General features: G+C 39.1%; 2 protein-coding genes across 2 annotated transcripts; one reads left to right on the top strand and one right to left on the bottom strand.

Moving 5' to 3' along the window:
- Positions 1–945: 945 nt before the first annotated feature.
- cabp4 (calcium binding protein 4) lies at positions 946–13,419 on the top strand. Its single transcript, XM_055221733.1, has 8 exons — positions 946–1,050; positions 1,407–1,462; positions 2,356–2,454; positions 2,918–3,059; positions 7,090–7,120; positions 8,003–8,146; positions 11,473–11,582; positions 13,255–13,419. The coding sequence occupies exons 1-8, from the start codon at positions 946–948 to the stop codon at positions 13,417–13,419; spliced, it is 852 nt and encodes a 283-aa protein (XP_055077708.1).
- Positions 13,420–14,854: 1,435 nt separating this feature from the next.
- On the bottom strand, positions 14,855–22,545 carry lonrf1l (LON peptidase N-terminal domain and ring finger 1, like). Its single transcript, XM_033968264.2, has 12 exons — positions 21,833–22,545; positions 20,399–20,520; positions 20,119–20,241; positions 19,269–19,469; positions 18,966–19,179; positions 18,782–18,884; positions 18,576–18,690; positions 18,259–18,380; positions 18,018–18,176; positions 17,765–17,927; positions 17,412–17,564; positions 14,855–16,085 (listed from the first exon to the last, which is right to left on the bottom strand). Exons 1-12 carry the CDS (start codon positions 22,413–22,415, stop codon positions 15,927–15,929), a joined length of 2,217 nt encoding a protein of 738 aa, XP_033824155.1. The 5' UTR covers positions 22,416–22,545; the 3' UTR covers positions 14,855–15,926.
- Positions 22,546–22,566: the final 21 nt, after the last annotated feature.

The raw sequence follows: 22,566 nt of genomic DNA, 5'->3' as shown, positions 1-22,566 counted from the left end.
AGTGTGATTAGGATCTAAAAGTGCTTGAGTTTGCTTTGTGATTGACAGCAATTGGTCACTTAGGGAGGACTGCTGCAGACACACACTGCGGCTCAATGGCTTGTGCACTCAGACAGAATACAGTGCGTGAGTGTGTGTTTCTGTGTGTGTGTGTGGGTGTGTTTACCCTGGTGAGATTTGTCCTCACCAGAGATGAGTGCAATTCTTCATGCAAACAAAGTGAGACCACCACAACAGAAAAGCCCAGATTGCTTGCTGTGCCTACATGTTCAATAGTGCTGTTAGTTGAGATGAAATGGAAAGGAATGAATGTGTGTGTCCTTCAGTACGCGTGGATATTTTTAAAGGTCCTATGTTACGCAAAACTGCTTTCTGTGAGCTTTAAGTGATATAATGCTGTTCCCTCCTCAAAAACAGACCTGGAGCTGTGTTTTGTGTCAGCTCAAAATGCTCTGTTCCACCTTGTGATGTCATGAAGTGATAGTTTTCAACTTAACAACTACCTTTTACTTTTTGTTCAGTAGAGATTAGCAGTTCCAGGGCTGAAATACAGTAGACACAGTAGCACTTCCTGTATCACCACATGATGACGTCACAAGGTGGAATAGAGTGTTTTCTGCTTGAGGGAAGATCTCTAAATCTGCAGGGTTTGTGTGTTAAACATGTGTGAATGAAACAAAACACAACTCCAGGTCTGTTTGTGATGAGAAAACATAACATAGATCAGAAAATAGCGTAATATGGACACTTTTACTTTCAGTCCTTTAATCGACACATTCAAAGTTGTTTTACCCATTGCGTGCAGTTTAACACGCTCTAAGCATGTTGCAATCAGCTCATATCACATGTAAAGTGACTGTGTGAAAGTGTGACAGGCAGGCAATCACTGTTCATTCATCGCCCAGCACTCCTGTCTCTCCTCATTACTTGGTATAGGGGCTGTACATGGCAACAGCAGCACCTCCTGAAGTACATGTGGAGAACCATCTCAGCAGTGTCCTTATGGGCCGTGCAGTGCTGGAGCGTTACATTTCTGGCACATTGAAGCCAGTACAAGCATTCATCATCAAACACTGATGGTCCAAACTGCAGAGAGGCACGACACAACATAAATCTGATGCTCAAATGGGCTGACAGAGCTGTCTAGACATGAGTTTGGTCATTCATACTTTTTTTTTTCAGGCAGCTTTCTATTTTGGATGTTTTTCTGAGAACTAACCTTGTTCAACTGTTGATTCTATGTATTTTATGTTATGTGTGTCTACTTACTCACACAGGAAGGAACATAAAGGACCTTTTTTATTATTACACCCCAACACCCCAACAAAACCTGTTTCCTGTGGGTGAATTAATAACATGTACAAGTATTCAAGGCCTTTTAAATAATCATTTTAGTGTTTCTTCAGATGTCTGTAAAAAGTGCAAAAGGAGGACCTGACGCTCGACCCTCCCCGTCCACCAGGTCAGTGAGACGACACGCCCGGTAAACTAATGACTACATGATTCAGTCCGCTTCAGTGGCCTCACATGCCTGGAACATTCTGTCTTCATAAAGTTTACAGTTTTACGAGATTCAAATAAATCTTTGTGATGGTTGTGGATGGCTGCCAACATGAGCTCTTTTCATGACTTGATCCTTGTCCATCCTGTCTCAAGGTAATATTTCACTTAGAAAAACATGATAAAATAATGTGTCCATATTATCTAAATCAGAGAGCTGCAGCGTTTAACAGCAAAAAGAGCCGCACGGACCTGTTTCAGACTACATGAAAGTCAAAAAGAGCCATATGAGCCATAACAGATTAATTTGAATGAAGTAAGTCCACGGTTTGCAGTTATTACCACATTAGAAAGTTTATGTGTAGCATTTTGTATTTATGAGGGCAGGTTTTCAGCAAATTATATGTAATTTCCTGCTTTCTGATGCGTTTTATGTGTAATATTTACTGTACAAAAAAGTACAGTAAATATAGTAAAAAAGTAAGATTAAAAAATAATAATTTCAATAGAATGAATGCTCTAAAGTAATGTAAAGTACACCAAAAACTTTTTCCAAAACTTTTTTTTTGCAAAGAGCCGCACCGGCGGATTTAAAGAGCCGCATGTGGCTCTTTAGAGAGTGGTTCCAGACTCCTGATCTAAGCCGAGAGTTGTCATGGCTGAAGAGTTGTTTTCTTGTAATAAAAACACTTCATAAAAACTGTTGACTTCCATTTGTTAGGGAATAAAAATCAGCTATCTCAAAAACCTCATTTATCATTATTGTGTTTTTTTTTTGTGTTTTGCAGGAGCCATTCTTTTCACAGACCAACAAATCCAGTTAGATTCATTTTGTTTTTGTTTTTTTCTTTGTAGCACGCCACCACGAGCAAGGGGCACAGCAGCTGGCAGGCCAGCCACCGCTGGGAGATTCAAAAACAAGGCCCTTCAGCTCAGCCTCTCCCAAAAATTCTGGTTATTATCAGTCTCTCTTTCTAACCAACATTCATTAAGACGAGTGCATGTGCGGGGAAGAGGGGGGAAGAGAGGGGAAGAGGGGGAAGAGGGGGAAGAGGGGGAAGAGGGGGGCAGCAGGCATGTATTGTGTGAACAGTAGTGACAGTGGCTCAGCTCAGTTGGTAGAGTGTTTGTCACTGATCCGAAGGTTGATGGTTTAGATCCCGCTCGGTCATATCCATTGACCCACAGGTTGTCGGTGTTATTCCAGCTCCCACAGATGAATGCTGCCATCCTTAACCGCCCTCACCTCCAGTGTCTGTGTACACTGGTGTATGAATGGGTGAGTGCTTCCCTGATGTAAAGTGCTTTGAGTGTGTTGGAAGTAGAAAACCCATATAAAATGTGTCCATTTAACCATAAAATGAAACGTCAAATGTAGTGGCAGTGATGAAGATATTTTGTACCTAATATTTTACAGCACAAAGTCTCCATCATCCTCGTCTCAGGAGAAAAGCTCAAATGCAGAGGGGCAAAAACAACGTCGTGGCAAGAGAAGCCTCAGCAACAGCTCCGCAGTGGCAGCTGCCTACGTCGCCTTCCTCAATAAACTCTTTGGCCAGGTCAGTTCAGCATCACATCATCATCTACTCATTCATTCAGCTGTGCTCCTATGTTCAGGACATACATATACTACACTACAGATTTCTCAAGAAACACCTATAAACCAATAGAAAAATGTGATTTGGGTCATGACAATTTTCACACTTTTAATGATTAAAATGACTAATGTGCACCGATAGGAGCAATGAAAACAAGTCAGTTTGCAGTTTGATCTTTATAAAAACATCAAAACTCATACAATCATCAACACTGTAAACCAGTCATTGCCACTGGAGCCATAGGAACCAGTAAAAGCAGAATAAACTGTACGTGACCTGTTCGCAAGCTGCTAATTTCTAATGAACAGAGAGAACTGAAGCAGTGGAAGTCAATACAGTTCACACCACTGTTCATTGGAACATGAAATTATCTCACTTCATTCAATAACTCACTTTATAAAATCAAGTGTTGAACACAGCGATCATGTAATGTTTTAAAATTACAGTAGATAAAAGGCAAATCTGTAGCTAGTACAGTTACATAAGCTGCCCAGTTATTAAACTTCCATTAAATAGTTCAGTTCAGAGTCCACAGTGGAATGATGCCTTTATTTCAAAAAAGAGGATTTTACTGTGTAAGATCAAATCCATAGCGGCACTATGCGCCTTTCAGAGCTTTGCTGTTACACATCTCAATTATCAACGGTCCAGTGTCATTAATCTTAAGTGCTTTATGGAACAGGCCTTTTACAATGTCCTTGATGTTCCCTGTCATTCTGCCATGGCTTACCTCACCACTCAGCACTTATCAGCTGTGTTCCCATTCAGCAGTGCCAAGTTGGGAATTGTTAAAGCTCAGGTAAAGAAGAAGGCATCACATCTACAGGACATGAGATGCAGTGATGTGGCTGTTACCCTGAGTCACAGACACAAGTATTATTAATCCTTTCAAAGAGGAGCATAGTCATTCACTACTAGGTCCAGCAAAAAAAAAAAGCTTCAGTTGATGATCAGGATTACAAAATGCATAATGGGATACTAATGTTGTCAAAGTCCTGATATAACAAACTCAATGTCAATACAAAGGAGTAAGCTTGATGCTAATTTCAATACCACTGTGGAAAAATTAGGTACATCAGTCTGATACAGAGAACAAGGGCTCCTCAAACCATATCCATTATAGTTATACTTGTATTTTTGGTCAAATGAGTATGTCTGACTTAGGCACTTGGTTGATTGATAGTACAACCTGCATGTGGATCATCAAAATAATATTGTTATGAAGATGTATTTGTCTTTAAACGTCTTGTCAAAATGTTGTTACCTCCTCAAAAACAGACCTGGAGTTGTGTTTTGTTTTACTTACACATGTTTGAGTAATCTGTTATTGTTAGTCTATCTACATCTATAAAGCTTAAAATGCTCTGTTTCATTCACACGCTTGAGTAACTCTTTATTATTAGCTCAAAATGCTCTGTTCCACATTGTGATGTCATGAAGTGGTAGTTTTCAAGTTAACAGCTCCTTTTAGCTTCTCTTCAGTAAAGATTTTAAATTCCAGAGCTGAAATCATCCAAATGATTCAAGTGAAGGTGTGTAGAGTTTAAAAACACACTGGAGCACTTTCTGTATTACCACATGATGACATCACAAGGTGGAACGCAGTCTAAATATGCAGGGTTTGTGTGTTAAACATGTGTGAATGAAACAAAACACAACTCCAGGTCTGTTTGTGATGAGGAAACAACATTAGAACAGATCAGAAAACATCAAATATGAGCCCTTTAAAATAACAAAACACTGTAGATTATGGATGGTAATATAGGCACACTGTGACATTATTGATATCACAACTCATATATCAGATCCTGACAAACTCTGTGATTCCCAGCCCAAGCTGAGATCATTTGATGCATTGACATGGCAGATAGGCAGAGCAGACAGAGGAGATAACATTAACATCATTTCTGACTGTAGGCTGTTTCTGAAAGGCCTTCCCATATGTGTGTATCATGTTGCACTCACATGAGCCAACATGCATCACAGCACAGTGGGCCGCTGCTCAATGGCCCATGCCAAAGCAGACAGAATGAAATTAACAGTTAATAGGCACATTCGAGGGGATGAATTAAAGAGTCTGCTCCATGCTATCCTAATCCTGGATGAAAAAAATCCAATTATCCTGTTGACCTTGTATCTAAATATGCCTTTTAAATATGCCCTTGTCCATTTGAGTGTGCTTAAATGAGTAAAGGTACTATCCTCCTATTATGTTCAAATAGTACAGAAGAGACAGGGATGCAATATGAGTCTAGCTTTGCATTGCGTTTTAATCTTGTTGGCCATATTATACAGTGAACGAGCATCTGTCATAGCAAGCAGCTTCCAAATAAACAGCGAGAGCCTCTTCTTATCCTGAAAATACTGTGGACCTCAGCAGGTTGACCTTGTATGAATTATGCATTAGCTTCCCTGGCATTGAAAGATATTAGGAAAAATATTGCTCCACTCTTTTATTCCACAGATTCTTCCTGAAAAACAGACTTAAAGAATCAGCATTACTCAGGACTTTTAATTCACTTAGCATGAGGAAGATTATCTCAGCAAAGTGGGTTCAATATGTCAAATGCAGTTTTGTCATGCAGATTATAGAAGACCAAACCTTTCTGCTCAAATCAAAGTCTGCAGTTATGTAATCTTTATATATTTATTTTTTTGGCTTGTCAGGCTTGTCTCTAGTCTTCAGGCTCATTCCGTCTTTGTGTATTGATCTGTATCCAGCATGTCGAACAGCACACTTGTTTACAGTGAGATTAATGGTTTAAACGTGCAGGCTTTTGCTCTCAGTGACAAATCGTTGCTGTATTTTAGCTTAACTGTGTGATTCTATCTACAAATAATGACGATACTTTATTACTATTGATCAGAGCCATGGATCTATAATAAGAACTGGATAAGACATTGCCCCTCTGTCCCGGGGCGAGATCGACTAGTGGCTGCTGGAGAAAGACTTCTGCCATAGAGCACAATGCATTTTTTAGGAATTCAATCTGCCCATGTTCGGCTGACGGGGCATCCACAACTTTCACAAAGGTCAGATTTTGTAGGGATTCTTCAGCATTTTCACAACACGAACATTTAAAATAAATCCTCAAAGTGTGAAAGTTACCTTTGTAAAACTTAGCCTAGCCCCGCTCCCCCATAGTTTAATACTGATTATTTCTGATGTCACATGGTAAGAGGCGCTAGCCCGTACGGAGGAAGTAATGCGGAAAAGAAAATTATTTTTGGGACCATGCACCATTGAGCACAGGCCATTGAAAACACTACGACGCCATCTTAGCTTCATCTTCCAGATTTTATTATACTTCCATGATCAGAGCGTCTTTAGCTTTGACAGTCCAAATGCTTTTTCTAGGATGCTCTGATACGTCCAGTCAATCTCAGAATTTCACAAATCCAACAGCAGATTCTTTATAATTAGTAAAAAATTCCAGCTTGATGGAGGTAAAACCAAGGTTATCCGTGGACACCAACCTCTATTTCTCTCCCTAAACTTGCGCCTGCTGGTTTGGTCTCATGCTCCAGGCTGTGCTCAAACATCCCTGAAAGCACAAGGAAAGTGAGTGCAGGGAAGTCGACAGCATCACCCAGAGCAAATGTCAAAACAAGGCAGGAAATAGTAAAGCTACTGGCCTGGATGCAAATTGTGTGCAAGGTAAATGCAAATTGTATGGAGCTGCCCTGCTCACTGTCATGTGCAGTTTGTACGGGGACCTATTTCGCAATACATGGCCCCCCTGAGAAGGCAGTACTGTGTCATTCTGCAAATTAGAAAGACATGTTGCCGGGTGAAATCCCATTAGAGTGCACTGTCAGTATGCACTGGTGTAGACATGATACGCGTGTTATTCTAATTTGGTGGTCAAAAAAAGATTATTGCTGAGGTATTTCTCCTGAGAATTAGCCGCGTTTAAGACGTCCTGATTTCAGCTCTCATGCTGCCTTGTAATTATTTCGCTGGTCTTTTCTTTTTTACTTTGCCACACAGGAGAGAGAGCTCATGCCTGAGGAGCTGGATGGTAAGACGCAGTGATAAACCAGCCCCTCCTTTCTGTTCCAGTTTTATTCTATTGTGAATGCATGTGCTTTTGGCTGGTCAGGCAAGTAGTAGTAACTTCATACTATAGACTGTATAAACAAGTGGACTAAGTGAGTGTGACGTTACGTTAGAGTGATGTTATATTGGTGAATTTGGAGGCAAGTTGCATATTGGAAATTTTGACCATGAGTATCATAGCAACCAAAGAGCCAATCAGGAGTGAGGCTGTTGATTTGCACAATTGGTTTAGCAGGGAGTGGGTACTTAGCAACACTGTCAATCAAACCTGTTGCTAACGCTAACGGGAGTGACCTCAGAGAAAGAAGGCGCCTGATTTGTCTGTTATTAATGTTTATATTTTGATTTACGTACACAATTGTAAAATAAAAAGATCAGAATCATGTAGAACAGGTGAATACAAACATTTTTAGATGAAAATGCTGAGTCTGACAGGAGCAGTTACAGAGAGAGAGGCCACAGTTTTCTAATGTAAACTGAATTGGAGCCAGACTGAATGGAGGTGGAAGTGCACCTGTGATCACTTCCTATTTGGAATGCGGTGGCTAACAGTTTAGCTATGTCCATTTATATATACAGTCTATACTTCTGACGCATAAGTAGTGATTAGTAGGCTTTATAAATGACTAGTATTTTCCTTATTAAAAATCTAATCACATTGTTGTTTATTTTGTTTAGAAGCAACAACCTCTTTTACCCAGTATTAATATGTGCACTTTCTTAAGAGTTACAAAATCCATTACTGCACGCTCCAAACTTTCAGACAAATGAAAGTGTTCTCAGCCAATAATAACGTCACCATATTTCTGAGGGGGAAACTTGCTCTGACACTTGTTTTGAACAGAACTCCAGCAGGCTTTTAAGGAGTTTGACTACGACGCAGATGGCTACATACACTACAAAGACATAGCAGACTGTATGCGGACAATGGGCTACATGCCAACAGAGATGGAGCTGATTGAGATCATCCAACAGATCAAGATGAGATGTGAGTATTTATGTGGGGGCTGGTGCTCGGGGGGCAGATCTTGTTTTTTGTGTGTGTATAAGATATGACAGAGGTGTTGCTGATGTCAGCGGGTGTATGAATAATAGCCTGCCTGTTGTGACACACTGTTTGTGTACATGTTTGTTTCTTCCACAGGTTTAGACAGAAAAGAGGCTCTTGTTTGGGATAGTGAGCCTTCATGCGTGTAGGTGCACATTGATTAATGAACTGAGGAAAGCAGGTGCAGGGTGTACCTATAAAACACTTCTTCCTTATGTTTAGCTCTTTACTTTGTTTTGCATGCTTGTTTAAGTTTCAGGTAGTGTCTAATATACACAAATTTAAGCATTTAATAACTAATACTTTATATTAGAATAAGCGGATATGCCTTTAACTGGCTGATGAACATCCTATATTATAAAAAATATATATATTCTCATGAGTTTTATGACATGTTATAATGCTCTTACCTCCTCAAAAACAGACCTGGAGTTGTGTTTTGTTTCATTCACACATGTTTGAGTAACACTTTATTATAAGTCTGTCTACATCTTCAAAGCTCAAAATGCTCTGTTACACCTTGTGATGTCATGAAGTGGCAGTTTTCAAGTTAACAGCTCCTTTTATGTTTGATTCAGTAGAGATCGACACATTCTAGGTCTGAAATCATCCAAATGAGTCAAGCAAGGTGTGTGGAGTTTAAAAACACAGTGGAGCACTTCCTGTATTACTACATGATGACATCACAAGGTGGAACAGAGTGTTTTCTGTTTGAGAAAAGAACACAGCCTAAATATGCAGGGGTTGTGTGTTAAACATGAGTGAATGAAAAACGACTCCAGGTCTGTTTGTGATGAGAAAACAACATTATAACATAGATCAGAGAATATTAAAGGCCTTTTAAATTCCTGTTTCATATTTTTGGAATATACCTTGATTTCTTGGACTGATGCCAGATTTTTCTATATTATAGATTGCATAGTAAAAGAAAACCTATAAACTATATACAAATGGGGTGTTAGTTTCATTGTAGTTAGATTAATATAAGGCAGTGTCCAGCAGTGATCTGACCAGAAATGAAGAAGCAACGAAACGTTTTCAGGCCAGAAAAAAACAAAAAAAAATTACGTTTTGTCCAGCTGATAGAATTGAATTTTTCTTTTACTATGGATCATACTTGAATGACTGAGGGATTACACACACAGATATAGATCAGATCATTGTACAGGAAGCTGAGATGTACATAGTAACACGCTTATTATCTCGCACATTGACCCAGTCTTCCCCGGCTGTAAAACAGTGTTAGCAGCTGCTGTTAGTCAGAAATAGATTTTGTATGTCCCTTTCTGTTCAGTCATGTGTGCACATAGTGGAAATAATTTGGTAATTTTACTCTTCATTGATAATCGAGGAAGGAAACTGACAAGCTTTGTCGCTCTGTGGTGGAAACTGTTAAAGATGTAATATCCAGGATTACAGTAGTGAGTATATGATTCAATTTTCCACCGTAATTTTGCTTATCAGTTTAACGGAAAATCACCATAATCCCACCAGATCATGAAGTAGATACAGTCGGAGGTGGATCTCAGCTGCACTCCTCTGGGACCGGGGCCAGCTGCTTTCCAGCCTTATCATTTCCTGATTAAATTGGAAATAATAGGGCAACAGCAGAACAGAACACAGTTAATTTAACATATGCATTCAAACATACAGTATTTGCTGTTGAGCTTTTGTTTTACAGTGGAAAGATCTGATAAGTAATATGTAAATACCAGCAAAAAGAATATAGCTATGAATAAGAGGGGAACTAGACCAGGACTGTGGAGATATCTGTTAAAGAGCTGAAGGGTTGAAGAGTTAATTTAGCTTCACATTTCTGGCAGTGTCTTTATCTATTAATCTTATAAACATGAGCCTGTCCATTTGAACTGGTCAACATTCAGCACCATGGACAGCTCCATATGCACACACACACACACACACACACACACACCCAAAGAGAGAGACAACCACAGTTTCACATAAAAAAGTTTCCAATACCAAGGACCGCCACTGTCACATCAGGACAATGAGCCTTTTGTTGAACTAAAAAAAAAAAAACAGCATTTTGCTCATTATCTGGAGCATAAAGAAAACAAAACAGTCTGTGGATATGGACTAATGGGCACAAGCCTGTTGATACGGGCTGCTGTTCACTAGATAATTATAGTCATTTGCAAATATGAAGACATTTTAACAGGATTTCTCATTGATAATATATTTCACAAAGATAAGAGTTACATAAGAAAAGGGATGACAGAGTTACAACATGAAAGAACATAAGTAAATGGTAAATATGAGGTTTAGTTAACAGTGTTTCAGACAGTCGGCTCCTTTGAACGATTCCTTAACGTGATGTGAATGTCATTTTCCAAAAGAACCAAATCTTTTTCTTTCAAATTTTTTTATACATTTTCACACAGATTAACGCTGAACCAACAAAAGAATCAGCACAGACGCAGAGCAGGCGACACCAGTGAGAGCTGTGTGCACAAAAACAGATTTGACATCATAATAACAGTTAGTTTTTAATTATCATGATTATAGTGGAACATTTTATTTATCTCTTCATCATGCCACAGGGTAAACACACTCTCACTCTCAGTTTGAACCATTTTAAACAGATCTTAGCCTTGAGAACCATTTCTGTTTGTGATTAAATTGTAGATAAAATGAGTTCTCATATTGGATTCTGTCATATGAATAAACAGTACAGGAGCCAGCCTTTTGACTGACTTTGAAATGAACGGATCCAAAAGATTTGGATCCCCATAAAAGAGCACGAAAAACTAAGAAATGTTAGTCTTAAATTGCTCTACAACCAAAAGTTGCTTGTTCTGGTTAACTGATGGACTATGATGACTTTTCCCAAAAACTTTACTATTATTCCACAGATTAAACCTTATTTTGATTTCAATTCTCCATTCCCAGTCCCAGTTTTTTTAATGTTTCACAAAAAGGTTTCACAAATACGGCTGTGCACAGGAGTTTAGATGTGAAGTCATACTCATCATAATATTTGTTATGCTGTTATGTTGAGCTATTTTAGGTTCAGCGCAGCTTTCTCCGGGTTGATTCATTTTCTTAACTATCTGTATGTTTCTTATTACCCTTTCTGTTATGGCCCAGTTCACCAAACATATCATTTATTTGTGCTTTATGCATAGATTCATACATTCATAAGGTAAAGCCAACTCTCAGGGGGGACAGAGTCAGAGCCACTTAACCTCAGTGTCTCCACGCCACTATACGGTCCAGCATTACATGTCGTCCATATTTTTCTGCAGGGGGCGGCCATGTCGACTTTGATGACTTCTGCGAGTTAATGGGACCGAGGATGCTGGCAGAGACTGCTCACATGGTCGGGCTGAAAGAACTCCGCTGTGCCTTCAAACAAGTAAGAGCACCCTGGTGAAATCACGGTGCAAGAAAGAGTTTTGGGGTGACAGGACTTTGAAGCAAACCACAGGGGTCCTCCTTTGGGAATAGTAAAATAGCAGGGAATTTTCCAGTGAGGAGAGAATGAAATGGAGGAAATATTGACATTAATGATGACTATTGTGTGCACCCCAGACCCTGCTATACTCCAGCTAATTTATCATGACAGCTGAGCGCAGGGAAGCAAGAGGAGCATTTATGGGGCTTACGTCAGTAGAGTCAGGTAGCCGGCCCTGATTTAACTGCCTCGTGTTGCTGTGACGTAGTATTCGGCTAAGCAGTAAGTGGGATGATTAATTTAATTGTATTTAGGCTCCTCAGAACACTTTTTAATATATATTCAATGACTGTGTTTGTAATAGTGTGTGTTCATTTGTGTTAGTAGCAGGATGATGGGACTATATTTGTTATTTGCGTATCTGACTGTACACATCTTTGGTCAAACTATATCATAAATGTTTTTGGTTTCTGGCACTTTTTGTCATAAGTAGTTTTGAGATAAAGCCCTGTGTATATATGGGTACTTGATGTGACGCCCTCTTTCGGTGTTATCACTTTAAATCACTTTAAATGACAAAATTCAACTGAACTGTGCACACATACGTATTCCATAAATTGCACACAGTCTTAGAATGATTTTTTTTTTTTTTTTTTTTGGTATTTTAACAAACTACAGTAATACAGATATGACTTTAACACTTTTCTTTAAAAAATTAAGATTGAGCCTCTTGTGTCAGACAGTTCATAAAGGTGTTGGCATAAAGGGAAACATATACCCATCATTTAATAAAATTACACCTTTATCTGTACTTTAAATCTGTAAAAGATGTAAACAGTTTAATGTTGTAATCCAAAGAGTGTCCTGTTGTGTGACATGAAAAATCACATATTTAAGAAGACAGTTACACAAATATCAGGGATTCATCTGACAAAGAAGAGCTCTGGGGTTAAGCTACAAGTCAAAATTAATCATTATAATTATACATTTCTTATTTTTGTCAACATAGTACTTTTCTGAAAAAAACTAGATGTCCTGCGGCGTGACAGCTGTATTTCCTGAGAAAAATATAATTCTAATTGATATTGTAAAGATATTCTTTAAGATGGGGCAGTTACATAATTATTAAACTAACACTAGAGATGTATTAAGTCATTTATTAGATTTTTTTTTACATGTTAAATTTGTAGTAACTGTCCAGCGCAGTGAAAGGAGAGGTCACACCACAGGGCAGCTTAAAATGACACAAATTTAAAAAGTTGCACAAAAATGCATGTCATGTTTGTGAAAAGTCTTCCTGACAACTTTTGTAGAACTGATTTGTTTTGTTTTTCATTTTGGTACAAAGTCATGACACACTGCGGGACAGAAAAACCCTTTACATCCCCAAATGTCAAATAACCATATACCTTTATTTTCATCTTCATTGCTTTTTTTTCCCTCCAACAAATGTAAATAGATTTTTGGCACATCTTACCCACAGTATTCTCGCTTCCAGTGTTTCGCACTTGGGATCTCACTTCCTGAGTCAGCACAGCCCATCTGTAGACAAGCTGTTTCCAGGCTACCGCTGAACTCATGCAGACAGTTTCAAGTCATTCTTCTTTACAACATTAAACTTGTCTCTACATAGTTTGACTGTAATGGAGATGGAAAGATCACATCAGACGAGCTGAAAGAGGGAATGAAGACCCTGCTTGGAGAGAAGTTGAAGAAGGGCGAGCTGGAGGAGATCCTCAGTGACATTGACCTTAATAAAGACGGCTGCATTGACTTTGACGGTAAGAACAGAATCTGACAATTATAAGACAATTAATCAAAGTAGTTAGGCAGGTGGTGTGGTGTTACGCAAGGAGAAAGTACAGAGCAGACAGGTGGCAGCGTCAGACAGGAATAGACTGAGGTGCACTGGAACACGGGAGAAATGGGGCAGGGGGACGGTGATGTGAAAGTAAAAGTGTCAAGGTGTGTTAGTTAGGGAAGGGCGGGAGTCCAATCTAATCAGCAGTGCATTACGCAAATCAATAGACGCCTGGACACCTGTCACATGCCACACACCAGCACCACTCCAGTGGACAGCTCCAAGGACATCCCTGCTCAAATGGCATTATGGGATAGACAATAGAAAGACATCCGCAATAACAACACATATTTTACTGATTCACAAAACCTGCTGATATAGTTGACATTCTGTTTGTCCTCTCAGAGCTGTCTGATCAATTATAATTATTGAGAACATATGAAAAGGCGTGTCAGTGTTGGCATGGATCAATAAGCAGCCGGTGCACCTCATTATCATCAATTAGCCTCTGGGGCAGTATATCTGTCCAGTTTAGTCTCATGGGCTGAGTATACAAGGCACCGCCAGCAGAGAGGGCTCCAGTCACAGACACATTACCAACGGGAGCTCCCCTGTTGAACTCCTCCTGGTGAAAAGGGTTAATGTGGACCTGGGGAATAATGGTTCTGTGTTAATCAGGACTTACACTTTAACACCAATCAATAGCTTCCCACCTACAATCAAAGGGCTTTCAGCTCCCAGGCCTTAACCAACGCAACAGAAAAGAAAAGTTTTGATTGGCTGCTTGAATTCAATAGTCAGAGCCTCCAGCCACATGCATTAAAACAAAAGTGGTTTTCATTGTCAGATCAATAGGGTTGATTGACAAGTAACCCTAGCTTAATGAAAACAAATGTTATGTAACAGGTTTTAATGCTTCTTCTGACAACCGTAACTTTGAGTGAAGTTTATTACCATTTTATTCATGTGGACAGGCTGAAAACTTAGTTAACAATGAGCCATTCTCCTCCTATTAAGTCAAGGGCTGGGCAGATAATATTGTGTCTGCATCCTGCGCTGTGGTCTTATGATATTACCCTGTCATTTGTGCTTATCATTGAATCGTGCTGCTGTGTCTGTGTGTGCCTCCAGAGTTTGTTATGATGCTCTCTGCGCGGTGATTTCGAACACAGAGAGAGAGGCAGGAAGAGGCAGAGTGGACCACCATCTTAACTCTCAAAAACTGTATTAATAAATGAGAGTGTTTGGATTTTACATTTTTGAAGATGAATGTGAGTTTAATAAATGCATGTTGGTTATAAAACGCCTCTGTAAGGAAATGATGCTGTAACTTTGCCCTCTAGTGGCTGATACTCAACACACATGGCTGACATACATTTACCAGCTGCTGCATCCTCAGAGTACTAAATAAAACTCAAATAAAAACATAGTTAAGTTGAAAATGTGCATTTATTTTGATAATTGTTAACTTAAAACAAAAACAAAAAAATGGTACAAATGATTTACATTGATAGCGTTTGACTTGTTTTTACATTATAAACAAGATTCAAATTGAGATACGATACAATGGCATTCAAACTATAGCAAAAAGGAATGGTAACCAAGCAGTTTTAAATTCACAATGATGTAAGGCAAACACCGTCCCTTGACTAAAGCTCCGTGCAGCAATAAAGCAGCTTTGAATGGAGAACACTGCAAACCCATCCCCACATACACGATCTGTCTCAATATTGCAAATACCCATTAGAATTCTCCTGCAGCATAATTGAGAATGTACAATTATTACTGAAATAATTTAGATTAATTTATTATTAAATTGTACATTCTCGTAGTGTGATGAGAATATCTAACTCGAAACGTTTTCACAGCAAAACAAGAACAAAATGTCAGCTAACTTTCTTGGAAGATTTCAGTTTTGTTATTTGACTATTTATCTCTGTGTTATATTATCGTTTAAGTATGAAGATGTCTGTGAACCATAAGTGAAGCCAAGCAAAACAAAAATGGAGGCAATCTATTCTGGTAGGAAGAAGATTCAACAGATGTTTTGGGCAATGATGAAAATGAACAATCACATAAGGTTTTACAGGTAAGTGTCAACACATAAGTTTCTGTTCCAGCATTAGGGTCTACTTTCTTCCACACAGATTTTAAAATCATCCTCTATTGGCTGCCAGCCTTAGTTTGAGCTCATGTGTCCTAACTCATGGTGTAACACTGCTTAAAGGAAGCCTTTTATGTATTTGATCCGCTTTACTTTAAATGAACCGTGCTATCTGTTCACGGGGCAAGGCTGGAGGGCAGATGTTATTACACAATTAAATCAATGGAAGAATCCCTGAGGTGTTCAGCCTTATCCATAATATAACAATGATCACAATTTAATCCCATCTATATTTATTCTCATCTCAGGAAGGTTCAGAAACAAACAAAAGTTCCAATGACATTTTACTGGTAGAAAGAAATAAACCAATGTTTGACCTTAAACAATGTTCTGGGAAACTTTAGTTGTTCTGGATACTTTGTAAATATGTCAGGATGTGTTGGATCTTCACTAGGCGGTCTCGGAGGCTGGTCAAGGACAGGACTGACAGCTGGTACGGTGGGTCAATGGGAAGAACGGCAAGAAGCCACCAACACCAGGCTGGACCGTTTGTAGTTGCCTAAAACAAAATACACTAGTTTAATATTTAGAAGAGGGTTATTTACTTTACTTTACAAACTATTCATATCTCTCAGCACAAAGAAATGCATATGGCCTTGTGCTCTGTTTGCACAAAAATGTATTGTAATAAATCACACTGAATATAAACGTCTACATTGTGTACTAATACAATGGCTAATATAAAGAATCAAGAAGCGAAGTGCATATGGATAAAGGATTTAAAAAAACAGAACAGAGCAAAACATAAATTCCCTTATAAGGTAATGTATTTAGGTAATGCTTGCTTGTTTCTATGATAGAGTGGGAGACTAAGCATTCTTACAATATCTTACTATCACAACAAGAGTAATTCATGAAACAAATGTGCGACACTTAATTAGTGTGTGGGTGTTTGTGTGTGTGTGGGTGTCGGTTACTGCTTATAACCACAGTGATGCAACACACCCAGGAGGATTAACTACAAAGCTCTTTAGCCTATATTGTAAACTAACTTCAGCCTGCTGCAGTTTTTCTAAGAATAACACTTAATTTCCATGACAGAAGCCTTGGTAAGAGAATTTAATTTCTGTGTAACTTTATCTCAATTGGCTGTTTTGCGTCACAAAAAATTGAATATATTTCAAGGACAAACAAAATTGGAAACTTTGCTACCAGATTGTTGAATTGCATTTGTGTCATCAAACATTTAGACTCACACTTGCACCTGTTTTTAATATTTTAAATGGACTTGTATACTTATTTGTTTGGTTTGTGTTTGTATTTTTAGTACTTGAACAGAGCACACATGAAAAAGAGTCTAAGTGCTCTCATTGGGCTCTGTCTGTATAAATAAAGATAAATAAAAACACTGTCTATGTTGGTTTATTACATTTGCACCGGTAAACACACCTGACAGACAGAGTTTCTGGTGCAGTGGGCCCAGAGCAATGGGGTGAGAACACATATCAGGCTTAAATACTGCCTGAGGTCCAAGCCCTTCCCCAAGTATAATTTACATTTAGGTCAGTCTGGCTGGCTATTTGGCCTTTGGAGGTAACACCTTTACATTAGCATTTGAGTACAGGTAAGGACGATAAAACAATAGAGGTCAACTAGCAGACATACAAACTGTAAATAAACACAAGGGTACCTATAGCCTTCCTGTTGACTAAAGGTTGTCTTGTCCTGTTAACACTTCTTGGAAAATGGTAAAATAACACACAACACTAACATTTCTACCACACTTCTCAGAGATGCAGACCTCTGAATTTAAAATGAAACATTGCTAACTGGGCATGAAAAGACTTGTTTTTCTCTTAATCATTCCTATTTGAGTGACATTTACCTGAATGTTTGCTTCTTGTTCTGGCATTGCCCCAAAATGTTGTAGGATCTGGTTACGGAAGCGATTTTTGAGATTTTGAAACCATACACAGGCCTGCTCATATACTGCATCGTGTAGTTCTTGTAGTCTCAGGAGGTCTCCACTGTCCTCCACCTGACGGAATCACAGATCAGTTATGTAGCACATATAAAGTACAACTTAAGCTGTCCAAAGTACATACAACACATAAACAATAAAACACCAATATATCCTGTTTAGTGAGGATTAAATGCCAGAGAGAGGAGGTGGCTTTTTATTTACGGCCAAAAGTCATAGCAGAAAAGGTTAAAACTCATAAACAAAGTTAATGTTACCTTTGTATCTTCTAAGTGCTCAATGTTGGCAGTACTGTAGCCATCCTTCATTCCACGCGACAATACATGAAAGCGTTTTCCACCTATCGTATCCACCACCGAACGTCCATCGGGAAGAAAATGGACACTTCTGACAATAAGCATGCAACCATAATCCACAAACCTATACACACAAACAACAGATTTAGTTAGATTTTTTTAAAGGAATTTTGCTGTTCCAAGGGAGGTAATGTTATGATGACTTTTTGCGTACCCTTTTTCTGGATCACTGATACACATCCCAAACTGCCGCGTGCCAGTGTCCATGCAGCGGCGAATCATGAGGCGGTAGCGAGGCTCAAAGACATGTAGAGGGCAAGGCACGGTGGGGTAAGCCATGGTACATACAAATATAGGCACATTCTTTGTCAAACTGCACGAAAAAACAAGAAAAAAAAAGTTAACCTTTTAGAAAAATATTCTATTAAAATTAAAAACAAGAAGGAAAAACTCACTCTGAAAGTTCTCTAGTTTCTTCTTGATGCACTTTAGATCTCTCTTCATATTCATCCCCTAAATACTGTTTAATCAAAGTGTCCAAGAGTGCAGTCACGATGTAATTTCTAGATGCTAGATACTGAAAAAGACCAGAAGAGGACTCGATGAGCTAGAAATCAAGATGTTTTAAACTAGCACTGTGTTTAAGCACAAAGTTTAATCAAACTGTGGTCCAATACTTTCAAATGGTCAATGATTGTATATTTTATTAACATATTACCCAGCCCTACTTTAGACACAGATTCTGATAACTACAGTTGTAAGTAAATCGCACCTCTTTCAAACTCTCTTTGCAAAGGGGGCATTGAGGCATATGGTCCAAGCAGCGTTCCAGACAGCTTTTACAAAATGTGTGTCCACAGGGTGTAGTAACAGGCTCATAGAATAATCTGGGAAAGACAAATGGTGAAAATGTTGTTATTATTGTTATTATTATTTCCCACTAAAGACTAGTGTTTTGTCGTTTCAAGCAGTATTTACCTCATGCAAAGAGAGCACTCAACATCATTGGGATCAAGTCCACCCTCGGGAAAAATTCGATACATTCTAGTTTTTCTGGCACGATGGTTGTTGCTTGTGACACCTAGACACACACAAACAGTGAGTTTTCCAAAGCATGAAAAAACTGAAATCAAATTGAAACAATTGCGTCAAAGATACAAACCTTGTTTTTTATGTTTGTTGTTTCCATTAGCCAAAACACTATGCTCTGTCTCTGACACCGACAACTTCCTCTTCAACAGGCTTCCTTTCTCCTGGTCGCCCAGTTGTGGAGCAGAGCAGACCCTCTTCAAGCCCTCATCACTGCTGATAGACCCATGCATTCGTAAGGAAAGGGCCCGGCTCAGACCAGGCCGCTCTAAGCTTTCCCACCGCCTCTATGGAATCATAAATATTAAAATAATTCAAACAAAAAGCTAATACACAAAGTATTTGCAAGAGAGTGTAAACGAGGCTGTTTGTGTACCTCCTGACTCTCTGGAGAGGAATGGGCAGAGGCGGCACGACCTTGGTGCTGACAATCTTGTCTTTGGACTGGACTCTGTGGCTCCTCTTGTGCGTCAAACACCAGGGTTTTACAGCGCAGGCGAGGCGACGTGCTTTGTGTCGTTTCTCGCAGGCCAACCTTGACATTCTCATCAGTTGGAGAAAGTAGACCACACAAAATCTGAAAAAAAAATTATTGCTTAATTAAAATGTTTCAATGTTTGATTGACCCAATATAAATTTATGCACAGTAGATAAATACAAAATATACACCAGACCTTGACCTGTCTATTCTCTGTGTACTCCTGGAACAGTCGAGACTGTGCAGCTGAACTTCTAACATGCAGAGTTATGTAATAGTGACATCAAAGCTTTTAACCTGATTTGCATGGCATTCACTGAGCGACAACACACTTCAACACACTTTAAGAACACAACAGAGTTGAATAAAAAAGTCATATGGAGCAAACTAATTGTTAACTAAACTTATTAATAACCTTTATCATTTTATGTATCACATGATAAAATAATAATTTTGTTAAATGTACTAATGTGAACTCTGTTACTTAGCATGCTAACTGTTAAGTGATACTAATGTCATTACACAGAGGGACCTGACCCACTAAAACAACTCATGGAAATAGATTGTGTAACACTCCAATAAGTAAACAAGGCCTTCCCAGAAATATATTTTCTGATAAACATGTGGTTTGAGATAAGATGTAATAAAGTGATTATAACAAATTAGTGTGCAAGATCTAGTTACAGTTACTTGTGGAACAATTACCTACATTTAAATATTTAAAGAAATACAAACAATCATCTCTCACCTTTTCTACTTGTCTCTTAGCACTGGGGAAGTCCTCGTCTATAGACAAGCACTGCAGGAAGACTTGAAGGGACTCATCCACCTGACCCATCTCATTCAGAACCATGGCTTTCCTGAACAACACCTAAAGGAGCAAACAAGGTCAGAAATACACCAGCTGTTTAAATATCATCTAACTGCTGATGTCTTTTAATACATTCTTCAATTTAAATAGGAAAATCCAATAAAAATAACATACAGAAGACAAAAAATAAAGAGAAATGGTAAAGATCCTGGCTTACTTCTGCAGAGTCTCTGGAGTTGGAGCAGTGTTCAGTGTCCTCCAAAGCCTGGTGGTATTGTTTCATGGCCATGAATGCTTCTGCACGAGACAGCCGTGCCACTGCTGTTGAATCTGGATGACCTGAAGAGGAAAAAAGAGCAATTATAAATCAAATAGATTTAAATTTCATTTTTTTGGGAAATTCCCCCTTATAGAGCAATATGTTTCTAAGATGGTAGTGCAAACAGATCGTATGAATCCACACCTGCTGTCAGTCAGTCTCCACAAAGCTGTGACAAGCACTTTTCTTACATTTGCACCAAAAGGCCTAAAATGCCAACAAATACAGTGAACATCAAAAAATCTCCAGTTACAAAAGACTATGTCATTTGTAGGTGGAGGGCCCAAAAGCTTCTTTTTTCTGTTGTCTGGGTTGTTTCAGAAAATGGCCTAAACCTCCACCAAACCAAGTAGCCTAGTTTTGATACAAATACTGTTTTTGAATAAAAGAAAGACAGACTTGAACAAATAAAATACAGCTTCATGAAAGACGGGTAGAATAGACAGGACAAATATCCTTAGTAGGACAATAAAGTGAACCTTAAACTGTGACAACCCCTCCACCAGAAAACATACATAGTGCACATTTAAGTCATAGATTTACTGCCCTCTCATTAGAAAATGTTTGAACCACCCATCTCAAAAGCACAAATCTGTCAGAGGTTTTGTAAGGAGAAGCTGTGGAGCCTGTGCAGAAGATGCACAACTGTATGAAATAAATATGATCAATGAGTCTTGAATTAAAGTGCTGTTTATGTGAGGTTATAATACAAGAACAAATAGATGCATCGCTTCCCTTTAACAGGTGAAGCAGCTTGAGACAGACGTAGTTGATAACATGGTTATGTGATTATTATGTCACCTGACCTAAATACAACTGAGAAGCATCTCCAACTGGGTGAAATATGTGTAACTATGAATAACAATGTAAAAGACAAAATAATATGAATGTATTTACACTATACCCTATACCCAACTAACATGACCCACATGAGCTGGCCTATTATAATCCCTCAGGAAATCAGTGCAGCACTAGGTCAGTACTACAGCATTAAGGTGCGTCTCTTCTGACATATGTGTCACGACCACGTCCTGCCTTATGCAATGTTCACACCGCGCATGCGCGTACTGATAACTTTCGTAAGCTGAATTTGACCCATCTCTCCTCACATCACCTCCTCTCCGCTCAAAACCCCGAAGTGATCCATACTGAAGTAGAGCAAGTGTAACTGATTTCAGAATATTGGTCAGTAGAACAATAAACAGTGAACACAATGTGGATGTTCGCTGTCACGTAGGCCGCGCGCGCGTGTTTGAGTGTACTGCGCCTGCGCGGGGCTTACCAGGAAACACTGTCATAACAGGGATGTGATGTTATGCATGCTGTACTAACCTGAATCTATGAGCTCAGATGCCAGCGAAATGGCGTCGTCATATCGTCTTCTTTTACAAAGAGCATCTACTTCACCTAGAGTTCTGGATATTTGATGTTCCTCAGGAAACCATTTCTCTACTAGTCCACACAGCAGTATATTGGCTTTATCCCCTCTCACTGCTTCATTACACACCCTGCATTTACACAACAGACGTCGCTGTAAACATCTTTTACAATAGGTATGTCCACAGGCTATAGTCACAGGTTCTCCCAAGAAATGATGGCAATTTGGACAATCAAATAAGTCGTCTTTGTGAGCTGTGTCCAGGCACTGCTCTGAGCAGGATTCTGTTTTCCTTTTAAAATTGCGAAGGATACAGTCCACAAAAGTGCTCAGCTGCTCCGGCTTTAACGGGCCGTACCGCATAGCCACAGAAAACAAGTGTATGGCCTCTTTGAGACAGTTCTCCGATGCTAGAGCATCTGCTTTCTGTAATATGAGTTCATGGTGGTCGTTCTCCTCATGTGGTACATCGTCCTCCCCGATGAAGAAAGCGCTTCTGTCCGACGCCCCCGGAGCCGCGTGCGACTCAATCGACATTTTGTGAAGTGAAATAAAGGTTATAGACGTGTTCTGAGACTATATCTATACATTTCTATATCTGCCGTGGTCCTTGAGAACAGAAGCAGAAAGGACTTTCCAATTGACACCCGTTTGTTACATAAAAAGTGCGTCACGTGAGCAGCAGACT

The sequence above is a fragment of the Periophthalmus magnuspinnatus genome, chromosome 1, assembly GCF_009829125.3.
Source record: "Periophthalmus magnuspinnatus isolate fPerMag1 chromosome 1, fPerMag1.2.pri, whole genome shotgun sequence".
NCBI classification, from domain to species: domain Eukaryota; kingdom Metazoa; phylum Chordata; class Actinopteri; order Gobiiformes; family Gobiidae; genus Periophthalmus; species Periophthalmus magnuspinnatus.
This window is presented reverse-complemented; position numbering and strand designations above follow the sequence as displayed.

Coding starts and splice junctions, on each gene's coding strand:
- cabp4 (XM_055221733.1), top strand. CDS start 946: ATGGCAACAGCAGCACCTCCTGAAGTACATGTGGAGAACCATCTCAGC. Junction 1,463..2,355: donor CGACCCTCCCCGTCCACCAG/GTCAGTGAGACG, acceptor TTTTCTTTGTAG/CACGCCACCACGAGCAAGGG. Junction 8,147..11,472: donor CCAACAGATCAAGATGAGAT/GTGAGTATTTAT, acceptor ATTTTTCTGCAG/GGGGCGGCCATGTCGACTTT.
- lonrf1l (XM_033968264.2), bottom strand. CDS start 22,415: ATGTCGATTGAGTCGCACGCGGCTCCGGGGGCGTCGGACAGAAGCGCT. Junction 19,470..20,118: donor CTAAGAGACAAGTAGAAAAG/GTGAGAGATGAT, acceptor TTTTTTTTTCAG/ATTTTGTGTGGTCTACTTTC. Junction 18,177..18,258: donor GAAACTAGAGAACTTTCAGA/GTGAGTTTTTCC, acceptor TTTTTCGTGCAG/TTTGACAAAGAATGTGCCTA.